Source organism: Gobius niger (genome assembly GCF_951799975.1).
Source record: "Gobius niger genome assembly, chromosome: 1".
Lineage (NCBI taxonomy): Eukaryota > Metazoa > Chordata > Actinopteri > Gobiiformes > Gobiidae > Gobius > Gobius niger.
The window spans coordinates 71,448,741-71,474,739 of NC_136852.1; the positions used below are offsets into that span (position 1 = coordinate 71,448,741).

The 25,999-nt window shown below is 39.7% G+C and overlaps 1 protein-coding gene across 1 annotated transcript in view; it reads right to left on the bottom strand.

The window, feature by feature from the left end:
• Nucleotides 1-24,969, bottom strand: part of stpg2 (sperm-tail PG-rich repeat containing 2) — a 155,077-nt gene extending 130,108 nt beyond the window's left edge. Inside the window, exons 1-6 of the mRNA XM_079552425.1 lie at nucleotides 24,831-24,969; nucleotides 23,011-23,117; nucleotides 21,526-21,681; nucleotides 18,038-18,190; nucleotides 4,697-4,812; nucleotides 2,375-2,486 (exon numbers count right to left, since the gene is read on the bottom strand). Coding sequence (XP_079408551.1) covers nucleotides 2,375-2,486; nucleotides 4,697-4,812; nucleotides 18,038-18,190; nucleotides 21,526-21,681; nucleotides 23,011-23,117; nucleotides 24,831-24,936 — 750 coding nt within the window. The 5' untranslated portion in view covers nucleotides 24,937-24,969. The remainder of the gene's footprint in view (nucleotides 1-2,374; nucleotides 2,487-4,696; nucleotides 4,813-18,037; nucleotides 18,191-21,525; nucleotides 21,682-23,010; nucleotides 23,118-24,830) is intronic.
• Nucleotides 24,970-25,999: the final 1,030 nt, after the last annotated feature.

Genomic DNA, 25,999 nt, shown 5'->3' on the forward strand with positions numbered 1-25,999 from the left:
TCAGTATTTAGTGTTAAGTTTCAGATTACAGCTAAAACACTCTAAAAGTCAAACATTTTACTGAAAAACATATTTAAAACTAACTTTTCTTTTTGAAATTCTATTCAGTATCACCTTTTAAAAAAACAAAACAAATCGGAGGTAATTCCAAGTACGGTCCTCTGCAAATCGCCTAAGTACCCCAAAGGGTTGCCATACCCCTAGTTGGGAAACACTGCTGATTAAAGGCTCACGGAACTGTATTTAAATAGGGAAACCGTGGAACAGCTTGGTCGCTCAGACCTGGGCAAAATACGGCCCGTGGGCCACATCTGGCCCGCAAGATGATTCAGTCCGGCCCACAACTTGTAGAGCATGAATTCAAAAGTATGTAAAAAAAAAAAAGTCAGTCTCTAGCTCATCCCTGTGCGGAGTTATGATTTTTTTTATTTTATTACCAGAATACTCACTCCAGCCAGTAGGCGGCAGATTAAATAAGAATAAAAGGAAAGAATTCTACAAGTGTTCAGCAGAGGGCACTGACATAATAAGAAATCAGGATATAAACAACACATTGTGTGACTTGCAAGTGGGAAATGGACAGTCTGTGGCTATAATAGCTTACTACCACGGAGTGTGGAGTGAAATGAATGAAAATGAATTGCCCAGCCCTGGTCTAACTTCACCCCAGTTTGTGGCTATACCTACACTAGGAGAGGCTGAACGCTAACACCATTTGCGTGACTGAGCGCACTCACAAAGACTAGACAGTTACGCATCACCTCGTCTAAGCTCAGGCAAGAACATATCTCAGTGTGTAAAAACAGTGGCCTGTTCCTTTAACCCCATTGATGATGTTTGGGATGTGCCGGAGGAGGCTTTGCGCTGTGGTCACAATCTCCCACCATCAAAACAAGATATCGGTGAAAAATGAATGCAACGCTGGCTCTTTTGACAGTGCAGGAGCTTATTAGTGTTGCAGTCAAAGCTAAAGACGCTACAACTAAATATTAGAGCGTGTAAGTACAGTATATTCACAGACTGAAACAAAACCAGGATGTTTGCTGATGGATGGGGGGGGGGGGGGGGCACTGTGGTCAGAGTCCGCCCTGGCCACAGTTAATCACAGAGTAAATATACTTGACCACTTCGTATAATTGCCCTCACTCTCCCCAAACACTTTCTCTCATTCTCGCTGATTAGCTTTGATTACTGTAGTGAAAGAAACTCGGCAAACATATATAAAAAATTTAAAAAAAAGCGTGAACATTTCCAACTGCCAATTTGCATTATTCATCATCGTACATTAGGCTAATTATCGGGCTGTTTATTTAAATGAAATCATTAAAGAAAAGCTGAGTTGCTTTAGGATACGTTATTTCTTTCCCCCGCAGTCCTAACTCATCCAAACGGTGCATAAACACGAGTCCCGAGTTGACAGATGGGTTACAGTAACATTCACCTGCACTGGATCAGGCACACGGCTTAGGTTACACTGCCCTCTGTAGGTCAGACTGAGGAACGTCATGTCACTCCATAGAAGGCAGTGAAGAAAAGAAATGTAATACAAAGGGGTTAGATTTAAATAGAACCTTTGGCCAACATGATGTAAAACACTGCAATGTAACGAGAAATGTTTTTCACTGGTACTTATCTGTGTAATAATTGAAAGAAATAATAATAACAAGATGGAGACTGGTCATTTCAGTTGGGATTGGTATTTGCTAACATCAGGTGTAAACTTACTAAATACTAAATGACCACTGACTTTTGATATTGTTATACTTGATCAAGGTGACTCTTTCACCTTTCGCCAGCACACCAGGTGTTCAGATGTAGCGTATGCTCCGAAACTGGTGCTGAAATACTTATTCTACATCATAAAACATTAAATACCAATGCAAAAGGATGCTTTGTGGTGTTTAGTTGTATAGCTACGGCCGGCAAAATATCGAAAATATGGCATTTGTTCCATAATTGAAACTTATGGAACTTCACCAAGAAAAAAAAACAGCACAAATTTGACAAAACGTGGCCTTTAATGTGGTTTAATAGAATAAATAGGTAACAGGATATTAAACCAGTGTGGAGTGGAATATTACGAAGAGGAATATTAGATGCATGTGCTTATTTCCGCTCTGAATTCCCAGCTAATACAGAGCCCGAGGCAGAGAGGAGAGAACGCCATCGGCACAAGAACTCATTTAGGGCAATGAAACGTGAGCATGTGGATATGTTCGCATGTAAAGTGCCTGTTCTTTGCCACATGGGAAAAAAAAGGGTAAACAAACACCAGCAGAAGTTGTAACCAAAAAGCAGTGGGTAAGTTGTGAGTTTTCTAATGTAGTTTAGATTCGCTAGAAATGATTTATTAGTGCAGGAGTAGACGACCCACCTTCTTGTGCTCCTGTAAGGGCAGCAGCTCGTGGTATCTGGGGATCATGAGCTCGGCGCGGCCTCTCTGCTCCTTCTTCAGGTTCACGTTCTCGTACTGGGCCTCTATAGCTCTGCACACAGCGCGAGGACAACAGGTTTCATGCCACAGGGAAGAAAAATAATACAAACATGCACAGAGAGCGCCGCGACTCGGGGAGGGACGATGCAGAGAGAAGAGAGGGAAATTATAGTGGGAAAACGACAGACTGAACTCAAATGCAATTGACTTCGAAGTTTGTGTAATTAATTTTCTCAGTTAAATCATTTTGGTAATGATTAGGTGTAATAATCCGAATTGTAAACCATCCAATTAACTGCACAGCCCCAAAAGGCTCAGTACACAGAACGGGCCATGGCAACATGCTGCTAACGACTGTTTTCTGTCATAGATTTGTCCTATGGAGAGTTGGCCTTGTAAAGGGGCGACAGTGGCACAGATGGTAGAGAGGGTCGTCTCATGATCGGAAGGTCGGGGGTTCGAATCCCACCTCCTGAAAGTGCACATTGTCGTTGTGTCCTTGGGCAAGACACTTCACCCACATTGCCCCCAGTGTCTGCGTACATTGGTGTATGAATGAGAGAATGAATGGGTGAGTGGATCCTTGCTGTAAAGCGCTTTGAGTGCCTAATGTAGGTGGAAAAGCGCTATATAAGTTGAGACCATTTACCATTTACCATTAATGTCGAGATGAATATTTAAACAGGACGTGGCACAAAGCAAGCAGCTGTTCAATAATTACTTACAACATGTTAAACACTTTACTCAGGGTATAAATACTTCACTGGAGGAGACTTCTGTGTTCAAAACTTCAAGTGTTTTAGCCCTGAAGCTAAAGGCTAACGGTAATTTGACGCTAACAAATGTTAAAACAGCGGCACCTGAACTCATTTTTATGAAACACACTTGGCTTGACGTCCTTGATGCTAATGTTAGCGTTAGCCTCAAACACAGAGACGTCCTCGAGGCTAATGTTAGCACTAGCCTCAAACACAGAGGCTGTATCCGAATGTCCACACTAGTCCCTAACCCCTCATTCACTACATAGGCCCGCACAATACAGTCGACTATATGGTCACTGATTCTGTTGGCGATTCGGACAGAAGCCACGACTTTCTCCGCGTTGCGTGACGTCACGCGCGCTGCGGCTGCAGATATGTTTTTTTTTTTTTTTTATCTGAATTTATTTATTGTTACAAACGTTTATTTTATGAAACAGAACGACTGTTTTGGCACTTTTACAGGCGTTACTATCATCACCAAAAAAGGAAAAGAAAAAAAAATCACCCCAGCGTGAGCTCAAAAGACGTGCCGAAAGTCGGTCAGAGCCCGGTGTCCGAAGCGCCAGCAGATTGAGTGACTACATCTGCTAAAAGTTCGCGAAACTCCGGGAATGAAGTATCTCTGCGATAAAGACCAGACTCATGAGACAGTGGAATATTTATGGATTAATACGAGACAGATACGATTTTACTTCACATGGATTTTACATGAATGGCTTGGATTATTCGAGAGGAAGCTGTCGGTCATTTAAAGCTCAAGCTAAAGGTTAGCAGCTAACGTTAGCATCTTTTCACCGTAACCGTTTATATTTAGGTTGTTTATTCATGACAAACACAAACACACGACTGAAACAGCTGATTTACTTCAGTCGTGTTGTTTAGTTCAAAGACCTGTCGCTGTCAGGCTCTTCTCCGACTCTCGCAATGCATTGTGGTCTATATTGACCCGTTTAGTGACCATCGATGCTCACTACTTTTCGAGATGCATTGTGTGAAATTTCAAGTGCACTACTTTTTTCTCTCTGGACATTCGGACACCCCTACAACATGAAAGTGAGCACTATATAGTCACTATATAGGGAATAGTGTAGACATTCGGATACAGCCGTATCCTTGATGCTAATGTTAGCGTTAGCCTCAAACACAGAGACGTCCTCGATGCTAATGTTAGCGTTAACGCTCCAGCCACGCCCACTCTGAGCCACAATAACTCTAACCTTGTCAGGATAAGAAATGGCGCTTTGATTTCTGTTTACAACACTTAAAGGCACTGTTTTGGTCAGGAAGTAGTCTTTACCATATACTGGCAAACAGGAAGTTAGCCAAAAACATTCTATGTAAGATTGGGATATCATAAAGAGTTATCTTTATATTTCCAGGGCAATTTGAAATCTTGACCAGCCCAGTCTCTCACTCCTTTACATAGGCATTATTCATATCTTAAAACGTGTTAAAATATGTCCATTCTTAAACAAAGCTCCAATGGTGAGGATATACTCACACTTCAGGGTAATACTGCCCCGGGCCGGGCATTTCGTCCACCACAGGCTCACTCCTCCGCCCCGTCCGGTTCCCAAAATGGATGCCTCGGTACTTCTGAGAGGAGAGCTCTTCTGACTGCACACAGACATCACATCATTCGAATCAGGGTTGCAAAAATATACCATCCACACTGGGTAGAAACATGAAAAGGTCTCTGGACAATATCATGGATCTTTGCTGTTTGTCTGCTGTTGTTTGGTGTCTGCTGCAACTGTCCTTAAAGCAGTACTACCGTAAGTAACTTGTTTACCTTAATACATCCTTTCCGTAGTCCCTGTGGGGGTAATACAAGTGTTAATGGGATGATCGGGGGAATTTTTCATCTCCCCCTGGTGTCTCTGAACAGAAAACCACACTTGCAGCTTAGCCTGCACCGACGCGGAGCCCAATACACACTAATAGAATCACGAAGAAGAAGCTAACAGGCTAACGGGCAAAGCTAACTGCTGGCTAGTGCCACTTAAACAGTATTTACAGCTAAGTTTGAGTGAAAAAAATGATCTCCATTGTGTAATTGGATGTACAATATCCCTCTGTCCCTTTGTGTTTTCTGTCAGCGTAGTATTTTCTCTCATGGGCAATTAATGAGTAAAAAAACGCAACTTGCTACGACACCTGCAGTTGCGCTTATGGCCTCTAGGGGCAAGAGTTACTTAGTACTGCTTCAAACTAATCGAAACTAACTCGAATCTTAACCATAACCTCTTAACTCCCGCCTGAACCGAGAGGATCTTTTTCCTCAGGTCATCAGATTTTTTTTCCATCATTTTTTTGTTGGGTATTCAACTCATTTTTGTCACTTTTTTGTCATTTTTTGTCAAATTTTTATCACATTTTTGTCATTTTTTGTCACATTTCTGTCATTTTTTCGTCACATTTTTATCACATTTTTGTCACTTTTTTGTAATTTTTTGGTCAATTTTTTTTTTTTTTTTTATTTTTTTACTTATATTTTATTGAACTTTTTTAAAATGAACAAAAACATTAACATGACTGGGTTTTACATCATTAATTACTTTGCTTGTACAGTGTCCATTTTTCCCATTTTTTCCCCCATTGTGGTTCTTGTAGTCTCAGTCTGTATGTTATTTTTTCCATTAGGAATATGTCCTCTATTGTGGTAATCCATTGCTCCTTTGATGGCACCGTAGCGCTCCCCCATTTCCTTGTGATGGATTTTTTTGCTGCTATCAACATTATTTTTACTAAATATTCATCACATTTATGAATAGCTCCATCACCAAATTTACATAAATATAACACTTCAGGTTTCAAAGGAATGGTATACCCTAAGACTTGACTAATGACATTACAAGTATTTTTCCAAAACTCCGAGAGTTTCTGACATTTCCAAAAAATGTGTGAATGGTCCACATCTGTCTCCCCACATTCTCTCCAACATAACTGTTGCCTCTGTAATTGTTTACTTTTTAATTTGGGTGTAATAAAAAATCTTATAAGATTTTTCCAGGCAAACTCCCTCCATGTCCGGGAGCCGGTCGTCGTATGATGCAATTTCCACATGTCTAGCCAATCCGTATCATCAATTTCTATGTTAAATTCTTTTTCCCAATTTAATTTCACTTTTTGAGTTGTGTGTTTATCGTTTTTTAATAAGGCTTTATATAATGCAGAGATTATCCTAATACTGCTGTCTTTGTAAGCTTTTGCCATTATTTGAACGACACCGCTCTCTTCTATGGAGGGATCCACTTGTATCTCTCTCTTATAATAGTCTCTCATTTGAAGATAACGAAAAAAATCTTGTTTGCCAAATAGATATTTCAGTGTCAAATTTTGGAAGCTCTCCAACCTCCCATTGTTCTCCAAAACACACCAAGCTGTGACTCCCTTAGTTATCCAGTATTTAAAACTGTGGTCTATTTTAGCCGGCATAAATTTATTATCATATGCTATCCATTTTAATTTTGCTGCATGTTTTTGAAGTCTATACCTTTTAAGTATTCTATACCAGACACTAAATGTATGTTTAGTTATTACATCTAGACAGCTTTTATTTTGTTCATATGCATCTTTATCTCCTAGTAAGTTTTGGATTGGCTGTTTCATTGTCCCTGTTTCAATAGCTTTCCATTTACCTTCATAATTTGGATTACACCAACAATATACATATTTCAATTGAGCCGCATAATAATAATCTCTTAACTTTGGTAATGCCATCCCTCCTTCTTCTTTGGGTAGTTGAAGAGTTCCATACTTTACCCGTGGCCTCTTACTGTCCCAAATAAATCTGGATATTATTCTATCCCAAGTTGTAAATTGCATTTGAGTGACCTCTACTGGGAGTGCTTGGAATAAATATAAATATCTGGGTAAAATGTTCATTTTTACTATTCCAATCCTGGAACTAAAGTCTAAGGGTAACGTCGCCCATCTCTCTATATCCTTTTGTATATTATCTTGAACTTGCTTGTAATTTTTATTGTTGATGTCGAGAAAGTCCTGTGTTATTTCTACTCCAAGATATTTGATTGATTCTGTTTTCCAATTAAATTTGTAGGATTTTTTTATCTTTTGAGAAGGTATATAATTAAATCTCAGAATTTGAGTTTTAGAAATGTTCATTTTATATCCGGATAAATATCCAAAAAATTCCAAGAGATTCATCAATTTGGGTAATGATATGTTTGGTTCTTCTAGGAATGCTATCACATCATCGGCAAAAAGCCCAATTTTGTGCTCTACTCCATTTACTATAACCCCTTTGATTTCTTGACTTTGTCGTACTGCTTGTGCCAGAGGTTCGATAAAAATTGAGAAGAGCGTAGGTGAGAGTCCACATCCCTGTCTAGTGGATCTTTGTAAATTAATTTTGTCTGTAAGATTTCCATTTATTTTTATTCTGGCAGTTGGCTGACTGTATAGTGTTTTAACCATTTCAACTGATTTATCATTAAACCCCATTTTTCCCAAGATTTGATACAAAAAGTTCCAATTAACACAGTCGAATGCCTTTTCTGCATCAATACTGAGTAAAACTGTAGTCCTTTTCTCTCTCTGTGCCCTCTCTGTGATATGTAAAGTTATCCTAATGTTGTCATGTGTCTGGCGCCCACGTATAAACCCCGTCTGATCTTCGTCAATTAGTTCTGATACAAAGGTATTTATTCTTCTGGAAATTATTGATGTATATATTTTATAGTCAATATTTAATACTGAAATTGGCCTATAATTTGCGCAGCATTCCCTGTTTTTACCTGGTTTGGGAATAACTGATATTATTGCTTCTGCCCATGACAATGGCATTGAATTTTCTTTTAGGGTCCAGTTCAAGGATTTAGATAGAATTGTTATTAAATCATTCTTAAACATTTTGTACCATTCGGCGGGGAAACCGTCGCTTCCTGGTGACTTACCATTTTTTAATGTATTTATAGCTTTAAGTATCTCCTCTTGCGAGATCTCGGCTGTTAATGTTTTGTTTTGGCTAATTCCAATTGAAGGGAGATCCAGCGATTGGAGAAAATTTCTCATCTCTTCTTCGCTTGCAGAGGGAGGTTGTGTATAGAGTTTTTCATAATAGGTTTTAAAAATATTCTCAATTTCTTCTGGCTTATGAGTTACTGTATTAGTGTGTGAATCTTTAATTTTATAAATGGAACTTTGTTCTTTTTGCTTTCTTAATCTTTTGGCTAAGAGTTTTATGGATCTCGGTCCCGTCTCATAGTAGCTCTGTCTAAAATAGATGTGTTTTTTTTCCACTTCTTCCTCTAATATGTTATTGATGCGTCTTCTAATGTTTAGAATCTGCTCATGAATTTCTGATGTTTTCTTTTTCAGGAATTGCTGCTCCAATACTTTGAGCTTTTCACAACAGTCCTCGTACAATTTTATTTTATTTTTTTTCAACCAAGCCGTCTTGGATATCAACTTCCCTCGAAATACCGCTTTAAAGGCATCCCACACCACTGTTGGGTTCACCTCGCCATTATCGTTTTGTTCAATATATTGTTTGATTTCTTCTTTTATTTCCTGTACTACTTCCTCGTTGTTCAAAATACCCGTGTTCAATCTCCACAAAGTTTGTTTTTTCCTGCTTGAAATGTTAATTTTTAAATATAAAGCATTATGATCTGATACGTCTGCACAACCAATTTTACATTCATCGACTTTATATCTATCGAATTTATTAACAAAAAAATAATCTATCCTCGAGTGTACATTGTGACTGGAAGAATAGTGGGTGAAATCTTTCTTTAAAGGATTTAGATTCCTCCATATGTCTGTCAATCCTAATTCTTCCAGCGACAGTTTAACAAACCTGGTCAAATAATTTTTATTTTTCCTAACACTCGTTGTGTCCAGTTTGTGGTTTAAGATTATGTTAAAGTCCCCTCCACAAATTAGAGTTCCTTCTGCTTCAGTTGCGATAGTATTAAACAATGATTTAAAGAAATGCTTGTCACTTACAGGGGGAGCGTATACATTCACGATTGTGACCATCTCGTCCTCCAACTTTCCTTTTACTATAACATACCGGCCTTCCTTTTCTTTAATCTCCTTTTCAAAGTCAAACTTTGTAGAATTAGATACCAGAATTGCCACTCCTCTTTTGCGACCCTGTTTAAATGAACTGTAGTATGTATTTCTAAATCCCATTTTTTTTAATTTCTCATGTTCCTCGTCATGCAGATGTGTCTCTTGTAGTAAAGCAAATTGTACTTTTTCTTTTCGTAATTTTTGTATTACCTTCCCTCTTTTTCTTGGGGTAGTTAGACCATTCACATTCAATGACACAATATTTAAGACATGCATCTTATTATTTTTAGATGAATAAATGTGTACCCAGCCAGACAATAACAAATCAACAATAAATGAACAAGTAAACAACACTGAACACGTGACTTCCAAGAAAGGGATGTCTCTAGACCTCTCCCATTCCCCCTGTTGGTGGGTAGGCAGGAGATCCCCACTACAAGTGAGGGCCCACCTCTAGACACATTAGAACATCCTTGTGGATTCCCTGGTCTAGCAATGTCCAACATAATCTTTATAGCTCCCCTCTGTCGGCATTTATGTATATGTAGGCGTGACCATTTTGAAAGTCCTGGGCTCTTGTATCAGATCAAGTCATTATTAAAAAATAAACATTAGCCCAATTGACTCCACATTATACCGGGTCCCCTGGGGGAACCGTTACCTCAGTGATTCTGTCTTTGGTCTTGCTGGAGTCTCTGATATTCCCGTAGCTTTTCCCGTGTGCGTTCCTCCAACGTAGCTCCACCGCGACCGACTCGCTCCCATCCTGTAGCTGCTTTAATGCGGTTGTTCCCTCCACCACTCTCCTCCGGCAGATTCACGTCGTATCCCCTGGCTCTTAGGTCCAACGCAGCATCCATGGCATTGTTGTAGCTTTGGGTGCCTTCTTTCCAAAAAATCCGCATTTTAGTGTAGGGGGTCTGGAAGCGAACGCCTCGTTCCTTCAGCACTTTTTTAATGCCCACGTAAGCGCGCCGTTTTTGTACTATTTCCGTGGGGTAGTCGTGGTCAAACTGAATCGGCTTATCTGCAACTCGTACTTTCTTCTCCCAGGCTTTCTTCAGAATCATCTCCTTGGTTTCAAACTCCAAAAAGTTGACCACTATAGCCCTGGGCCGCTCTCCTGGCTTTGGCTTAAAAGGAGGGGTTCTGTGTGCCCGTTGAATGTGCAGCTCGGTGTCTTCCGGTAGATTCAGCTCTCTTTTAAACAGCTGGTCCAAATACGTCACCGTAGAATCCTTTTCACTTTCTTCCAATAAACCAAATATTCGGATATTATTCCTCCTTGACCTTGCTTCAAGCTCTGTTATCTTGTCTTGCATGCTTAGTGTGTGCGTTAGCATGCTCCGAAGCGAAACATTAGCCTCCGTACTCCACTCCTCCAGCTCCACGATGCGGGCCTGGGCCTCAGCCAGGCCAGCCTTTTGGTCTTCCAGCACATTGGTGTTTTCTCTGAATTTCTGTTCCATGTCTTGACGAAGTGATGTTATGTCTTCTTTGAGATCGGTTTTGAATAAAGCTAGTTCGTGTCTCATGGTTGTTTTGAAATCGTGTATCTCGCTGCTAAGCTTAGCTAGCCCCTCTAGCATTAGCCTAGCATGGTCTGGATTATCCTCGTTCATAGTCTCGGCCTCTTCGTGGTCACTTCTAGGGTTTTCAGGGACTCCGGTCGTTTCTTTTTGACTTCGCAGGCCTTTCCGTGATCCTGCTCCACTCATGCTATGTTCTCCGGATTTTCTGTATCGAAGTTTCGAGTTTTGTGGAGTTCTAGTTCACCGACTTCGGAGAGCTATTTACTATGCGTCTGTCTCGTCCGCCATCTTGAGGGAAGTCTCCAATTTTTTGGTCAATTTTTTGGTCAATTTCTTGTGACATATTTGTGACATTTTTGCCACTTTTTCATAAATTTTTCGTCACTTTTTTGTCAATGTTTTCTCACTTTTTAGTCACATTTCCATCATTGTTTTCGTCTCGGTTTTGTTGCTATTTTCACAGCTTTTTTCCCAGAAGCTTTTGGACTGGGGTAAAGCCAAACTGGAGAAAATGTGCGCGGTTCAGGTGGGAGTTAAGGGGTTAAAGGAATAGGCCACTGTTTATACATACCGAGATATGTTCTTACTTTAGCTTAGACAAGTTCATGTGTACCTGTCTGGTCTTCACGCGTGCCCTCAGTCACGTAAACACAGCACAGACGGCGTTAGCATTCAGCCCCTCCTCCTCTCCTCTATAGCTCCAAATGAGGTGAAGATAGAAGGCGTAATAATAAGCCTCTAACTACTCCTGGTATTATTACGCCTTACAATATAGTTCCAAAATCCACATTGATTTGAGCTATAGAGGAGAGGAGGAGAGGCTAAATGCTAACGCCGTCTGTGCTGTGTTTACATGACTGAGGACACGCGTGAAGACCAGACAGGTACACATGAACTCGTCTAAGCTCAGGTAAGAACATATCTCAGTATGTCACAAACGGTGGCCTATTTATTTAAGGATAGTGGAGTTCACTGAAGCCATCTCATAGAGCTGAATCGCAGGACAAAAAGTGGAGGTGACATCATTTCCTCTGGAGCTCCACGACCCACTTGACTCTCCTTAAGCTGGATTCAGACACTTTCAAAATTGTTAGGAGCATGTGTGACCTCTTGACCTTAATTATTATGACATCAATCATTTACCCCGCCTGAACCGAGCACAATTATCTCCAGTCTGACTTCACTAAATCTAAAAGCTTCTTGAAAAACAGTGTCAAGAATGAGACGAAAACAAAAATGAAAACGCAACAAAACAATATCAAAAAGCAACCCAAAAAAAACATGTACATGCAACAAAAAAGTGACAAAAACTCAACAAAATAGTGGCAGAAATTAGATGAAAAAGAAGAATTTGAGCTGTAAAGCTGCACTGGAGAAAATACACTTGGTTAAGAGGTCAATGACTTTTAAAGGGGGGGTATTATGCAAAATCGACTTTTTCAAGCTTTACATCATGTTATTATGTCATTCCCTCATTAAAAACATGCCTGAAGTGTTGCCTTGGCACATTCACGTATTTTTGAGTAATCTGTAAAAACTCTGATGGCGGCCATTTTAGGGATAGCTTTGCCTGAGTCCTCCTAGGAACGCCCCCACCTCCTGGAGACGCCTCCGAGCTTTCGTCACCAGCCGAGTAACCAACCACTGCTCCTCAGCAGAACCCCCTCCCCACTGATGCCACAGACAGCGTGTGGAGGGGGCGTGTCGGAAAGGCTCAGAGGTTCTTAAAGAGACAGAGGCCTATTTCAAGACATTCACTACAGCCATTTTGAGAGAGCAATTTTATACAAGGCAGTTATTCTAATTTCCTGCATTTACAGACCAACAGAAGGTTTCGTCATCATTGTAGTGTGATATAGACTGGTGCTATGTGACTGAAAAAAGCATAATACCCCCCCTTTAACCTCTTAACTCCCACCTGAACGGAACCCATTTCATCCAGTTTGGCTTTACCCTAATCAAAAAGGTTCTTTGGAAAAAAAGCACCAAAACAGCTACAAAATGTGAAAAGAAAGCAATGTAAACGTGACAAAAAAGTGACATAAATTCAACAAAAATGTGACAAAAACTCAGCAAAAAATTGACATAAATTCAACAAAAATGTGACAAAAACTCAACAAAAAATTCAACCAAAAAGTGACAAAAAATTCAACAAAAATGTGACAAAAACTCAACAAAAAATTCAACCAAAAAGTGACAAAAAATTCAACAAAAATGTGACAAAAATTAAACCAAAAAGTGACAAAAATTCAACAAAAAAGACAAAAATTCAACAAAAATGTGACCAAAATGAGGCGTTACACAGGCCTATATAACAGCCAAAGAGGACAGAATGCATTTGGTTTAGGCGGGTGGGTTAATGCCCTGCAGAAACTTAACTCACACCTGTCTATTACACAAAACATCCAAGAAATAGAAATCAAACTGCTTCAAACAACCACAGTGAAAAGGGTTCACCCATCCACACATCTTAATGCTAATTTCAGTCCGCTTACATAAGTACCGCGGCTCAGAGTGTGATAAAATACAAGTCCACTGCATAATCATCCAGCACGAGCCGCGTTTTATATGCGTGCGATCCCCCGTCTTTGCCGAGGTCAGCGGAGCAGCGGAGATGAAGTCTTCAAAAGTATTTTGGGCCAAACAAAAGACCATTAAAATATAAGGACGGCGGCGGAGCTGGAGCGGGTCACAGTCGGTTTAGCTCCGACAGATCCTTAATTCTGCCTCACACTTTTGAACTCGCCGCGCTGTGGGGAGGCGCTGGATGGAGTTTAACACCGCGCCAACTTTCACAGCTACAAAAGCCGCATTTATCAAAGCAGACCGGGGTGAAAAGGTATCAGAGAAATGGAATAAACAGATGGAAAGTTGTGGAAAAGGGCGTTACAGATGCTAGTTTAAACTCTCTGCTTTGTGAGATGAAACAAACGATATTAAATAAGAGGCCCATATTCTAACAAACGAAAATAAATAAGCTTTATTGATATGGTGCTTGGTGATCAGTGCGACGTTGCTACTGTTGGACATCGGTGCTAGAAAGCTGCTCAGGGGGATATGAAAAGGACAAGGATGCTCTAAATACTTCCCGCGAGAGACACTGTTAATATAAATAACGATTAATCCATTATGCAAGATTGACTCTAGGTATGTTTTTGATGAGGTAACATTCTAACATGGCAGAATGGTGCACAATAATTGTTCTTTAGATAAGAAATAAGAATTTAATATGCTAATGATTATATTGCATCAGGTTTTATATTGCTGTCGTTTTTTGTAGGGATGTAAAGTAAGGGATATGTACTATATCATAGTAGAACAACCGGCTATTTAGTGACTCTAATGTCGCTTAAAGTGGTTTTATCTGCAGACGACCTCACACTGACAGAGCTTCTGATGGGCTCAATGCCTGGTCTGATGCAGAGGCTCTGGACTCTGTGGATTAGCGGGGTCAGGAGTTTTCCCTGCCCTCCCCCGCCTGAAGTTGGTGGTCAGGCAGTAAGCAGAGTCACCACCTTCAAACTGCTTGGTGTCCAGATATCATCTGACCTCTCCTGGGATGCTCATGTGCGGTACATGCTTTCTAAAACACGCCCCAGGATATACTACCTGAGTGTGGCCAGGAGAGCTGGACGTCCCTCGGATGTCCTCAAAATGATCTATCTGACTTTCATCAGACCTGTTCTAGAGTATGCCAGTCCTGTGTGGGTGGGGCGGCCTCTCTAAGAGCCTGTCAGGGGAACTGGAGCAGGTGCAAAAGGTGCTGCAGGATTATTGGTATCCCACCATCCTCCATCCAATCTCTGAGTGAGAGGCGGGACATGGCCACACTGCAGACCCTCCAGAGTATCCTGAAGGACAGTTCCTCTCCTCTGCACCTTCATAACTCAGGCCCTCCATTGGAGACCAGCTCAGGCACCGAAGACCATATGCAGCCAAGAAGAGCAACACAAAAAAAATTGAAATGTCTTTTATTCCTCGAGCATTAACGTTGTTTAACAAATCTGTTTTATAGATGTTTTTATTCATTTTTTCGTATATTGCTGTTTTTATTCTATTGTAATTGACACAATTCAGGTTAAACATTTTGTTCTTTCCTGCAATGTCAAATTTCCCTAAACTTATAAACTTATATGCCAGGTTCGCATTCAAAGCGTTGTATATGGAGCTCATCACATTTCCTACTGAAAGAAAAGATCCAGAACATCGTGATGAATGGATTATATTAGTAAGTTTGACATATAGCAAACTAGTAATGCTATTTGTAACCAATGCGTCTATTTATTTAATACAACAACTGTTTTTTATTTATTTATTGGTTTAGCAATAAGGGCCACGAGTTCTCTTTCTCTTCCCAGTATCACTGTGTCCCCGTTTCTTACAGAATTCTTTCAAAACATCGATTTTCAACGCTCAATATATTCAACATCTGTGTCACACTCAGTCATGTTAACAGTTTGGGTACGATCTGGGTAGGCCTGACCTTTAACCTGGCCCAGCATGCTTTGCACACGGTGAAATGCCGAATCCACTTATTGAATGCTTTTTAATGCCATTTTAAAGCCTAAATACAACATTTTATTGCCACAATGACATGTGTGAACCTTCATTGAACAGGAGAATGAGGAGAAATGTTGATGTTCAAAACCAAACTGGACCCAACGGACAACTTTGCAGCAAAAGTTTGTAAAATTTCAATACAATATACACAATAAAACTTAAACACAGGTCATATACAAGGCACAAACTGTGAACCGAAGGCCAAAGCAAAAAGGTGGGTTTTTAATTTGGTTTTGAACTCCAAATTAAACTAAAATATTCTTGGTTTAAACATTACATCTTAATCTTGATGCACATTAAGATGCATCCTTTCTGAATCGCACCTCCAATTGTAATCAAATGGAATCTTGCGACGCTCATAGATTCTTAGTTTAAAGAGTTTCCATAATACTCTGCCTTAAATATGGAAAAAACTGCAGAGAAGGACTGCTATTTAGTTTGAACTCAGAACTGTTCATCCAAAGTGGACCAACGCTCATATCACATCAAGGACACTGTGGACTCCTGGTCATTAGCACATAAAAGATGGCGTGAGACTGAACTGCTTTGTTTAAGTGGAGATTGTAATATGGCAGAATCATTCCTCACGGCGGCCGCGGCGGCTGCTGCTACTGGTGGTTGTTGGCGTGTGAAATGGATGAGTCTGGTGCGCGGGAGCTGCATTCATTACGTATGGAAATGACTCGGTCTGAGCCACTCACTAATGGACTCCACACGCACTTCTTCCACAGGCAATTTTCATTTGTTGATGCATAATTTCCTTTAACAAAAGATTTTGGCAGAAAATATGAATATACAGTATGGGTACGAGCGTGCTAGCGAGATACGGTAGATTTAGAGTGAAAACGTGACCAAAGACACCTCTATGTGCTCTACATTTCATGGAAACAATTAAAAATCCAGACCCAATACCAGCGTCTGCAATGTCTGCGCAGGTACGTTTGTTTGCCTTTTTTCTTTTCCCTCATCATCGTCATCTTAAACGGTGAAGTTAGACGAAGAGGGAAGCGCGAGCCACGGCTTTCGTTGGTCGGCCGAGACTAGCTCTTCCCTCTCGTGGTCAGTCAGGCTAATGTCGAATGTCTGATTAGCCGTTTTGAACCTAAAAGTTTACGCTTTAAAATATACCAACACTGCAGCTTAAAGATGGAGAGGCTTCTTCATGGCTTCAACTGAACGATCCTGCAAAAAAGCGTCCCTGGTTCTCACGACGGGGCACATATTGCTGGTGCGGCCAATGTAAGTTTCTACTAATATTTGGGCATCTCGCGCTGTCACCGTCGCTTATAAATATTAATGAGCTAATTTGATGTCATTCACGATCAGCGCTTTGTCGTGAGTGGGCAGGTTTTACTTTGGCGTGGAGTCATGCTGCTTCACACTTACAAACACTAATAATATTTATCAGCATTGCTTTGTTGTTTAGCTAAATGTTGAGACTTGGCTGTGACTGTGAATAAAACAAGGAGCAATTATCCTGCTAAAAATGGAACAATGTATCTCCCACACAAGCTCAGATTGGCATTTTCTGGTCTCAACAAATCAATAGTCTAGCAAAAAAAATCTGAAGAAGGGCTCCGTTAACACTTTTGTGGTTCCGGTGTGTTAGGGGTTGGCAACCTTGTTCTTATGTTAATATAAAATGTTGGGAACATATTTCATGAATATGTCAATCGCGTATCGCCTTTGTTTGTTTTTTATTAAAGAAATAAGAAGAGAATGTTTACCAAAAAGTCGCCCCTTAAGTCATGCACTATCTGTCAGATAAAATGAAATATCTGCAATATTAAAGAAGATTTTTTCATGAAATGTGCACTGTATGTGTAGATTGACAATATCTCACTTCACAGGAAATCTTAGATTTATAGATTTAAAAATAAACAAATTATGTCAGTTTTTTCATAGTGGAAACAAGATGGCTGCCATAACTGAACTGGCTGATACTCGAATCTTATTTTATATTGAAGATATTTAATTTTATGTGACAACAGTACATGATGAAATGAGCCATTTTGGTTAACATTCACAGATTAAATTTCATATATATGAAATAATAATTATGACATGATTAGTTTAATTTTAAACCTATAAAGCAAACTACACATACAGTGCAAATTTCATGAGAAAATCTAATTTCATGTTGAAGATATTTCAATTTATGTGACAATTTATGTAATTTATTGATGCATTAACCGATGAAGAGGTAATGTTGCACACAGCATTAGGTTGATATAGTGTAAATACACTGTAAATTATTTCAGAAAATCTGTTCGAAGTTGAAGATACAACATGGCAGGTTATGGCAGCAACATGGTTATGGCAGCCATCTTGTTTCCACTATGAAAAAACTGACATAATTTGTATTAATATTGCAGATATTTCATTTTATCTGACAGATAGTGCATGACTTAAGGGGCGACTTTCTCTTCTTATTTCTTTAATAAAAAACAAACGAGGGCGATACGCGATTGACATATTCATGAAATATGTTCCCAACATCTTATATTAACATAAAACAAGGTTGCCAACCCCTAACATTCCGGAACCACAAAAGTTACAATTTCAGATTTTCGTACTAGACTACAAGTTGTAATTTCCTTGCCTATTAGGTTATTATTTAATTCTTCCGGGTCATGTGCGGAGAGTAAAAGAGTAAAAAGCCCATTCCTGCTGATGCTCCCCCCTCTGTGACCGCCCTGTGCCTTCACCTGTACTGTGTTGTAGTAGGCGGGCCCCAGGGTGCCGTCTCGGGGAGGGGGCTGCTGCTTGAAGAGCCTCCCAGATCCATCCTCCTCGTAGCCGTAGGCCTGACCCGGAGAGGGGATGGACGGGACCTCCGGGAGCCCTGGCACAAGCAGAGTCTTGACCTGGAGGATTCAAGCACAGAACGTCAGAGAGAGAAAGCGGAGGACACCACATGTAAGAGCCTCACAGAGAAGAATGAAGGAGGGAGAATCAGCTCAGAGCTCAGGGATGTCCTCAAAGGTCATGAAAAGGTCACGAAACGGCATTCAGACTTTTCTAAAGTTTCAAATGTTGAGAGTTTAAAGGCGGAGCAGACAATCAGACACACGGTTACAAGTTACAATACTTTTATGAGTAACTGTACTTCTGTAGTTTTATTACACATTAGTTAATTTTTCTAATTATAGCAGGGGTAGGCAACGTCAGGCCCGGGGGTGAAATCCGGACCTCCAGCCGAGAGCCTTTGGCCCTCAAGATGATTTTGAGAAATATTATCATACAAATCAAAGTTATTTTAATCGTTTTAGAGTTTAACCTCAGCCAAGCACATTTTCTCCAGTTCAGCTTTACCCAAATCTAAAAGCTTCTCGACTGGAGCTACAGCCTAAAACTGATTTTTGATTGACTCTTTTTTTTTCTTCTTTTTTTTGCTGCGTGTTTGTTGTGTTTTTGTTATTTTTGTTGTCTTTTTCGTCACTTTTTTCAGATTTTGGGTTTTTTTTGTGTCACTCATTTAATTCTTTTTTTAAAAAAGCTTTTTAGATTTGGGAAAGGTCGACCTGGAAAAAATATGTTCAGTTAAGGCAGGGGGTTAATTACTGAAAAAATGTGAGAAATTCTGTATATTACTTTAAATTGTCCAAACAGAAAACTAAATGAGGTCATATATTATGCACAGCACTGGCACTGGTAGAAAGTGGTGCTTTAATACTGGCTAAAATTGTCAGATTTGGCCCTTAGACTATGTACAATAAAAAAAAAATCGGCCCTCCTCCAAGCACACTTGCCTACCCCTGTATTATAGTATTATAGACCTGAGTAAAACATTTGGTTGGTAAACATAAGTGACAGAAGCTTCATGAGACATCTGAAAACAAAACAAGGTCTAATTCATTTAATTTGGGGAGGAAACAATGGCTCAGATGGTAGAGTGGCGGTTTGAATCCTGGCTGTTGTTGTGTCCTTGGGCAAGACTCTTCACCCACTGCCTGCATTGTGCACTCGGCACTGTCCTCAGAGGTTGGGAAAGACTTTTTTTTATTTATTATTTTATTTTTTATAGAGTTCCAGTTGTCAAGTTGGGAAGTTTCATGACATCCCGATACAGAGTTCATGATACGATTTGTATTGCGATTCAAGTGTATCGTGACAGAGTGACTATAATACAAGATACATTTTTCTTAATATTCTGAATGTATCTTGTAGGTGTTTATTATGCTGAATAAGCTCAGCGAGTTTAAGCCTTTTATTTCCTGTCGTGTGTTACGATATGATATGCATATTGTCACATACTCCGTAACGATATATTGCTGATAAGATCTAGTTCAGCTCTAGAAATAAATACAAATAATTTAAAGGGGGGGTATTATGCAAAATTGACTTTTTCAGGCTTTACATCATGTTATTATGTCATTCCCTCATTAAAAACATGCCTGAAGTGTTGCCTTGGCACATTCACGTATTTTTGAGTAATCTGTAAAAACTCTGATGGCGGCCATTTTAGGGACAGGTTTGCCTGAGTCCTCCTAGGAACGCCCCCACCTCCTGGAGACGCCTCCGAGCTTTCGTCACCAGCCGAGTAACCAACCACTGCTCCTCAGCAGAACCCCCTCCCCACTGATGCCACAGACAGCGTGTGGAGGGGGCGTGTCGGAAAGGCTCAGAGGTTCTTAAAGAGACAGAGGCCGATTTCAAGACATTCACTACAGCCATTTTGAGAGAGCAATTTTATACAAGGCAGTTATTCTAATTTACTGCATTTACAGACCAACAGAAGGTTTGGTCATCATTGTAGTGTGATATAGACTGGTGCTATGTGATTGAAAAAAGCAGAATACCCCCTCTTTAAGCTACGAAGCTGGTAAAAATAAGACAAAATATGGCCCGAATTAGTCACGTGACAAACAATTATTTTACATATGCACAAAAGCAAAAAACGTTCTAGAGAATGTACAGGTAAATACATGTATATATCCCCCACAAATACAGGCAGTAGCATTCAAAAAACCCTCATAATGCATCAAGTTTACATATAAAAGGAAACATTTTTTCAATAATGATGAAATGATGAAATACCAAATGTACCATCACTAACACTCCCTCAGGAGCCGTTTGCAGCACTCGCCTCTCAGTATTTTTCAATGTTACAAATCATTTGGACGGCACAGTCGGTGGACGTCTTTTCTAATGGTGGAACTAAATTTGTTTTGTCCTCCTTTAGTATATTGCAAACTCAGACACTGAGCATCTGATTATGAAGCATCAATTTCATGAATTTACAGGTTAGTTTTCTCGCACTTCTGTGAACGTGACGCTGAAGGTTCATCTTGTAAGTCGTGGGAACAAAACGTTTGGAAAGTTAGGAATTCGACCACAACTCTTTCATTGTTTTTAATTTTTAAAATAATCAGGTAGAGGACCTTTAAGAACTGATTTGTTTGTCTATTTTCAAGGGATCTTCTTTGGAAATATCAGAATTTGCCCATTCTTTTATGTTTTGTCTTTATTTACAGCCCTTTATTTAACTGATGGGTATTAATTTAAAACAATAAAATCTAGAAATGTCTCGTTCTTACTTGTGTCATTAGTTGGGTCACTACTTTTTACCTGAACTTGAGGTAAAATCATTTCAAAGCAACTTCACTTTCACTAGAGTAAATATTCTGGTAAATATTCAGCTTTAATGAGAATTGTTTCCGTCTGCAGAGGTGTTACTGTGCACTCTACAGAATACAACAATAGGGAAGAATGGAGTCAGGGGTTTCCTTTTGAATGTTACTTTATCCTTTAGCTCAGTTCGTCTTGTGACCTAATAATAATCACCTTTCTTACGGAGACAAGACCAGAATAGCTTCTCCACTCATTTTGCCATCCCTACAACCCACATATTTCTATAATATTGCTGTGATAAACAGATGGTGTTGGTGCTAATAAGACTCAGGAGGAGGCACAGTGTGAATTTTCCCACTAAAGTCAAAAATAGAGCGGCATGTGCCACAGCTCTGAGCCACACAAACGCATCGTACGGCCCGAAGAATCGTCAGTTTTGAACAAAAGTGCTGTTCCCCACATCAACATTACACCTTTCCCCATTGTTAAAGGCAGAAGCGGTACGTTTTTATTTAGCTGCGTGATAGGAAGCGCCTCATTCACTCTCACTTCAGTTTCCAAACTTTGTACAGGTTGTATGCACGTGTCAAGTTTGCACATTTAAGCAGAATAGACCTCTCACCCCTCTCTGTCCCATCCTCGAAGCTGGTCCCCGTTCCCTCCTCTTCTGTCCTGGGGGGGGCAGCACATCGTACGTCCCGGGGCCTGGTACCCGCGACACTGGGTCCTCGAAGCGTCTGGAGCGGTTCTGCAGACTGCTGCCACCGGGGATGTTCGACTACAAGGAGAGGAATCACATTTAGAAACAAAAACAACAAACTAAACTCTATATACTGCATTGTTCCGCTTTTTATACTGACAGAAAGGGAGCAAGTCAAGTTTGAATTGTTGATTTCTTACCATTGTGACGCTCTACCAACATGCCACTTTTGCTCGAGGATGAATTAAACTGCATAAGAATTGGTTTGAAAACTGGGAAAATCCAGTACAACTTAACTGGAATTGACTGATTTATGTTTGTTGTTCATGTCTCAACACACTGAGGCTGCGCTGTTTTGGGGATTTAGCTGTTGAGTGCCAACAATCCAGACCATTTTTCATGATATTTGTAGCACCATAGCGTATTCAGTGTTATAGCTATGGACACAGGCTATGGCTCATTTAAACATTTAAACATGGCTAAACAGAGGCTAGTTTTTTTTAGATAATTACTGTTTTATGAAACGCACTCCTTTCTGATTAACTCCTCTCTGGACGGACACTAACGTTATGGAAAGAGGTAAATGCCTAAATATATTAGTTTCAAGTCAATTTTCAACGACAACATTGACATGTTTTGAAACACCGCGTGTTCTCGATCTTTTCTTATGGCGAGTGCATTTAAACAGCCTGGTTCTCGAATCGAAGACTTTAACCGGATGTTTCTCAGTCGTCCTTGGACCGATTTTGACCATTTAATAACTCAGAGAAATGTTAAAATCTCAACTGTTTCGATCTTTCCATATGAAGTGTCGGGTTTACAGCTGTTCACTACACAACACCACGGACTAAAAAAAAATGACAGAAACGCAATAATATATATGAAATGTCCAGATCTTAACTTTTTACCAGATTTGATTGTCATTTATTTCACTTCTGTTCATCACAGAGTTACCAAAATCACACATAAGGTGTATTAGAGTGTCTAGTTTCATAATTTAAAAAACAAAAACGTTTTTGGCACTCAATGTGTTAACCTCTTAACCCCCACCTGAACTGAGCACATTTCCTCCAGTTCAACTTTACCCAAATATAAAAGCAACAAAAGGCCGATAAAAAAAACATAAAATCGCCAAAAGAGTGACAAAAAATAGCGACAAAAAATAGCGACAAACTATCAATTTTGTAGCTCTCAAATGAGGCGTTACACTGGCCTATAGGCAGTAAACTTCAGTCAAGAAGTTTTTAGAGTTGGGTAAAGCCGAACAGGAGAAAATGCTCGGATCAGGAGGGGGTTAGGAGGTTGACTAGTTACTTGGGCCTTGATTCATTCTCGAACTGTTTGTATGTAAAAGTTAACCGAAAAGGCTATGATCGGACGTATATGTAGCTTTGGTGCGACGAGTACTTTGACAGAGGAGGAGTCGTACTGTCCCGGCCCAGGGAGGCTCACGCTGTCCGGCTGTGTGACTGCAGTTTGTCGGCTGGTCATGGACAGGAACGGGGCAAAGCCATCTGCATCAAACAACTGAATTAACACAATATACATTATACGTCAGCTGTGACTGAACAGACACAAGGGTTGAGTTGAGTTTATTCACCTTATTCCGCCCCGCCCACTTTTGCCACTTTTTGCGTTGTCTCGGCACCTCGTTTTCCAGACACTTCCGGTCGAGTGCGAAGCCCGTTCATTTTAACGGAGGACAAGGGAAAATATTCTCCGCTCAAATCTGATGTTTAGTCGATTGATTTGGGTAAAATGGCCAATGTTCATTTGCACCAACATGTCAACACTGCACTGTTTCTCTGTGCGGCCTGAAAACGGCTTTGTTTTCCTGTAGTGACTGATTTTATGTGGACTTCTCCAGTCCCATGTTAACACATAGGAGAAAAGGGGCGGGCACAATTCATGGCGGCGCCTATGCGAACGGCGGAATAAGGTGAATACACACACATTTCATAACTTTAGGGAAGAAAAGTGTCATAGGGATTCACATTCTGCTCAATTCCATTAATCGATTAACTGGTTATTACACTTATCAAACAACTATCGTTTAACTGTTGTCATTGTATGGGACATTTTATATTAGCAAGATTGCAATCCTGGTATCGTCATCTTGGAATATACCATATGTTAGACCTCTGATCAAGGTTGTAGTCAAGGTTTTCACTCATGTACCACCTTACGAAACATTCTACCTTCACAAAATATATGACCTGCCAATAATCACTAGGCCCAGATCAAATCAAATCAGATCAAATCAGGTGTGAAAAATGTCTGAAATGGATCTAAATTGGACAAAACTGTGTTGAAACTGAGTGTAAAACATTAATCATGTGATCAAAATCCATCAGGTGTAAAATTGCAGATGATGCCAGAGCACTCGGGGAGAGTGGGGTAAGATGAGCCACTTTTAGCTTTGGTGGTTGTTGTAAAAACAGTATAAAATAGATGGAAATTTTTACTCTTTGCATTTATGGATGTTTTCTAGTTGTTAGCGTCCTCAAAAATCGTCTGGAAAATATAGTTTTAAAGAAGTTGGTAAAACACTTTTAATATATATACATTTTTTAAGTCAGTCTGGTTATTTTAATCCTTTTTTGTCTGGCAAGTTCTAATTATGTAAAGATTAAATCCATTATACATAAAAGTAAAAATGTTTCATTTACAAAATATAAGGGCGGTTCAACTTACCCACCCAAGCTAATCGCAGATGCTAGTCATGCGTAGCATTTGGGGAAAAATACCTAACAACAATAAACATAGCTATTTTTTTTTAATGTCAGAAGATTCTGCTCTATTTTGTGCAGTATATCACGTGTTTTCTGTGATTCCAGTTATCGTTCATGACAGTAATGAGTGAGAAAGGCATAGACTGTACATATAAAGGTAGCAGCTACTGGCGTTTGTTTACATGTGCGACGTAACCCCGTTTGTCACGTGAACAATTATAACTTTTCCCGACTGGTTCTGTTTTGAATTACTGCTGCCACAAAAATGTTTCGTTATTTGTTTAATTTCCATTTTTAGATTCCGCAGTGGGCAGCTTTTTCAGAATCAGTTTTAAGTTTGTAAAGTTCGCGGGTGTAGCGGAAGTGGCTTTCAAAATAAAAGCAACCAACCGGAAGTAGAAGACGTATAAAGGAGAATAGCATAAAAAACGACAGAAAACATAAGAAAAACAACGACTGTTAACATTATTGACATTGTATGAACATAATTCTTACCATATGCTGAATGATTGCTTTGGGAAACCTCGTAGGAACCGGGACCAACTGAAGGAGAAGTTGTGCCGCCTGTCATTAAAGTCACTCGTGGAGCTCGTGAGTACATTTTCCCCGGTGCCAAACAAAAACACGTGTTAAATGGAATATCAGTAACGTGTCTTTTAGAAAGGACACAGGGAGATAATGGACAAAAAGTTTAGCCCACACCAACCATAGAAATATATAACAACGCGTCCCTTCGCTTTCTTCACGGTCTCAAGTCCGTTGCCTGGAAACCAAGTCTCGTGCGTGTCCTCCCGTTACCAACACTTGTAGTTTTTTTTATTTCTTTTTTATTTTTATTTTTTTTTATCAATACGAAAAAACGCTTGAAATTTGCCTGCAGCATTTTATTTTCATGTTTCATGTTTTTGTAATTTTTTGTTACTTTTTAAACGTGGTCGGTATTATTGGTGATGTTTTTTTTTTGTATTTTCATCCACGTTTTTGTCGCTATTTTTGACACTTTTTTCAAGAAGCTTTTAGATTTGGGTAAAGCTGAACTGGGTAAAACGTGCTCTTTTCAGGCGGGGGTTAAGAGCTACAGATGCAAAGAGGTATTTTTGGAGGTATTTTTCCACCAATAAAAACAACTAATGAAAGTAATGCTTTTATTTTTATCTCATCATTTTTCATTCTGTTATATGAATTGTCGGTTTGTATGACTTGAAGGTGACAGTTTTGTAACTGGTAGTTCACCTGGTCGGCCACAAGATGTCAGCAGAGATCTTTCTGTGAGTCAAATTCCCTTTAAGGAAACAAAACACGAGAGAGCGCTCCCATTTCAGTATCTGTGCTGAATAATACTTCACTACAAATGGAAACTTTTAATAAACAGCTTGCTTTATTAACATACATTTTTGTTATACACTTAGATGTTAACTGGAAGACATGAGACTTAATAGAATGGAACGTTGCCATAGAAACAAACAGTAACGTCACGACTTCCGCTTCCGGTTACTAGCAGACCGGCAAATATGCGAGAAAAAAAACATTAAAAAAAAAAACTCTTAAAAACAACCATCAATATTTCTGAAACTCAACGGAGAGTTACTGAACATACTTATTTCTCAGACTCATTAGCCAAATATGCCGCACCTACTGCTATAAAAGTAATATTTACTAAAGTC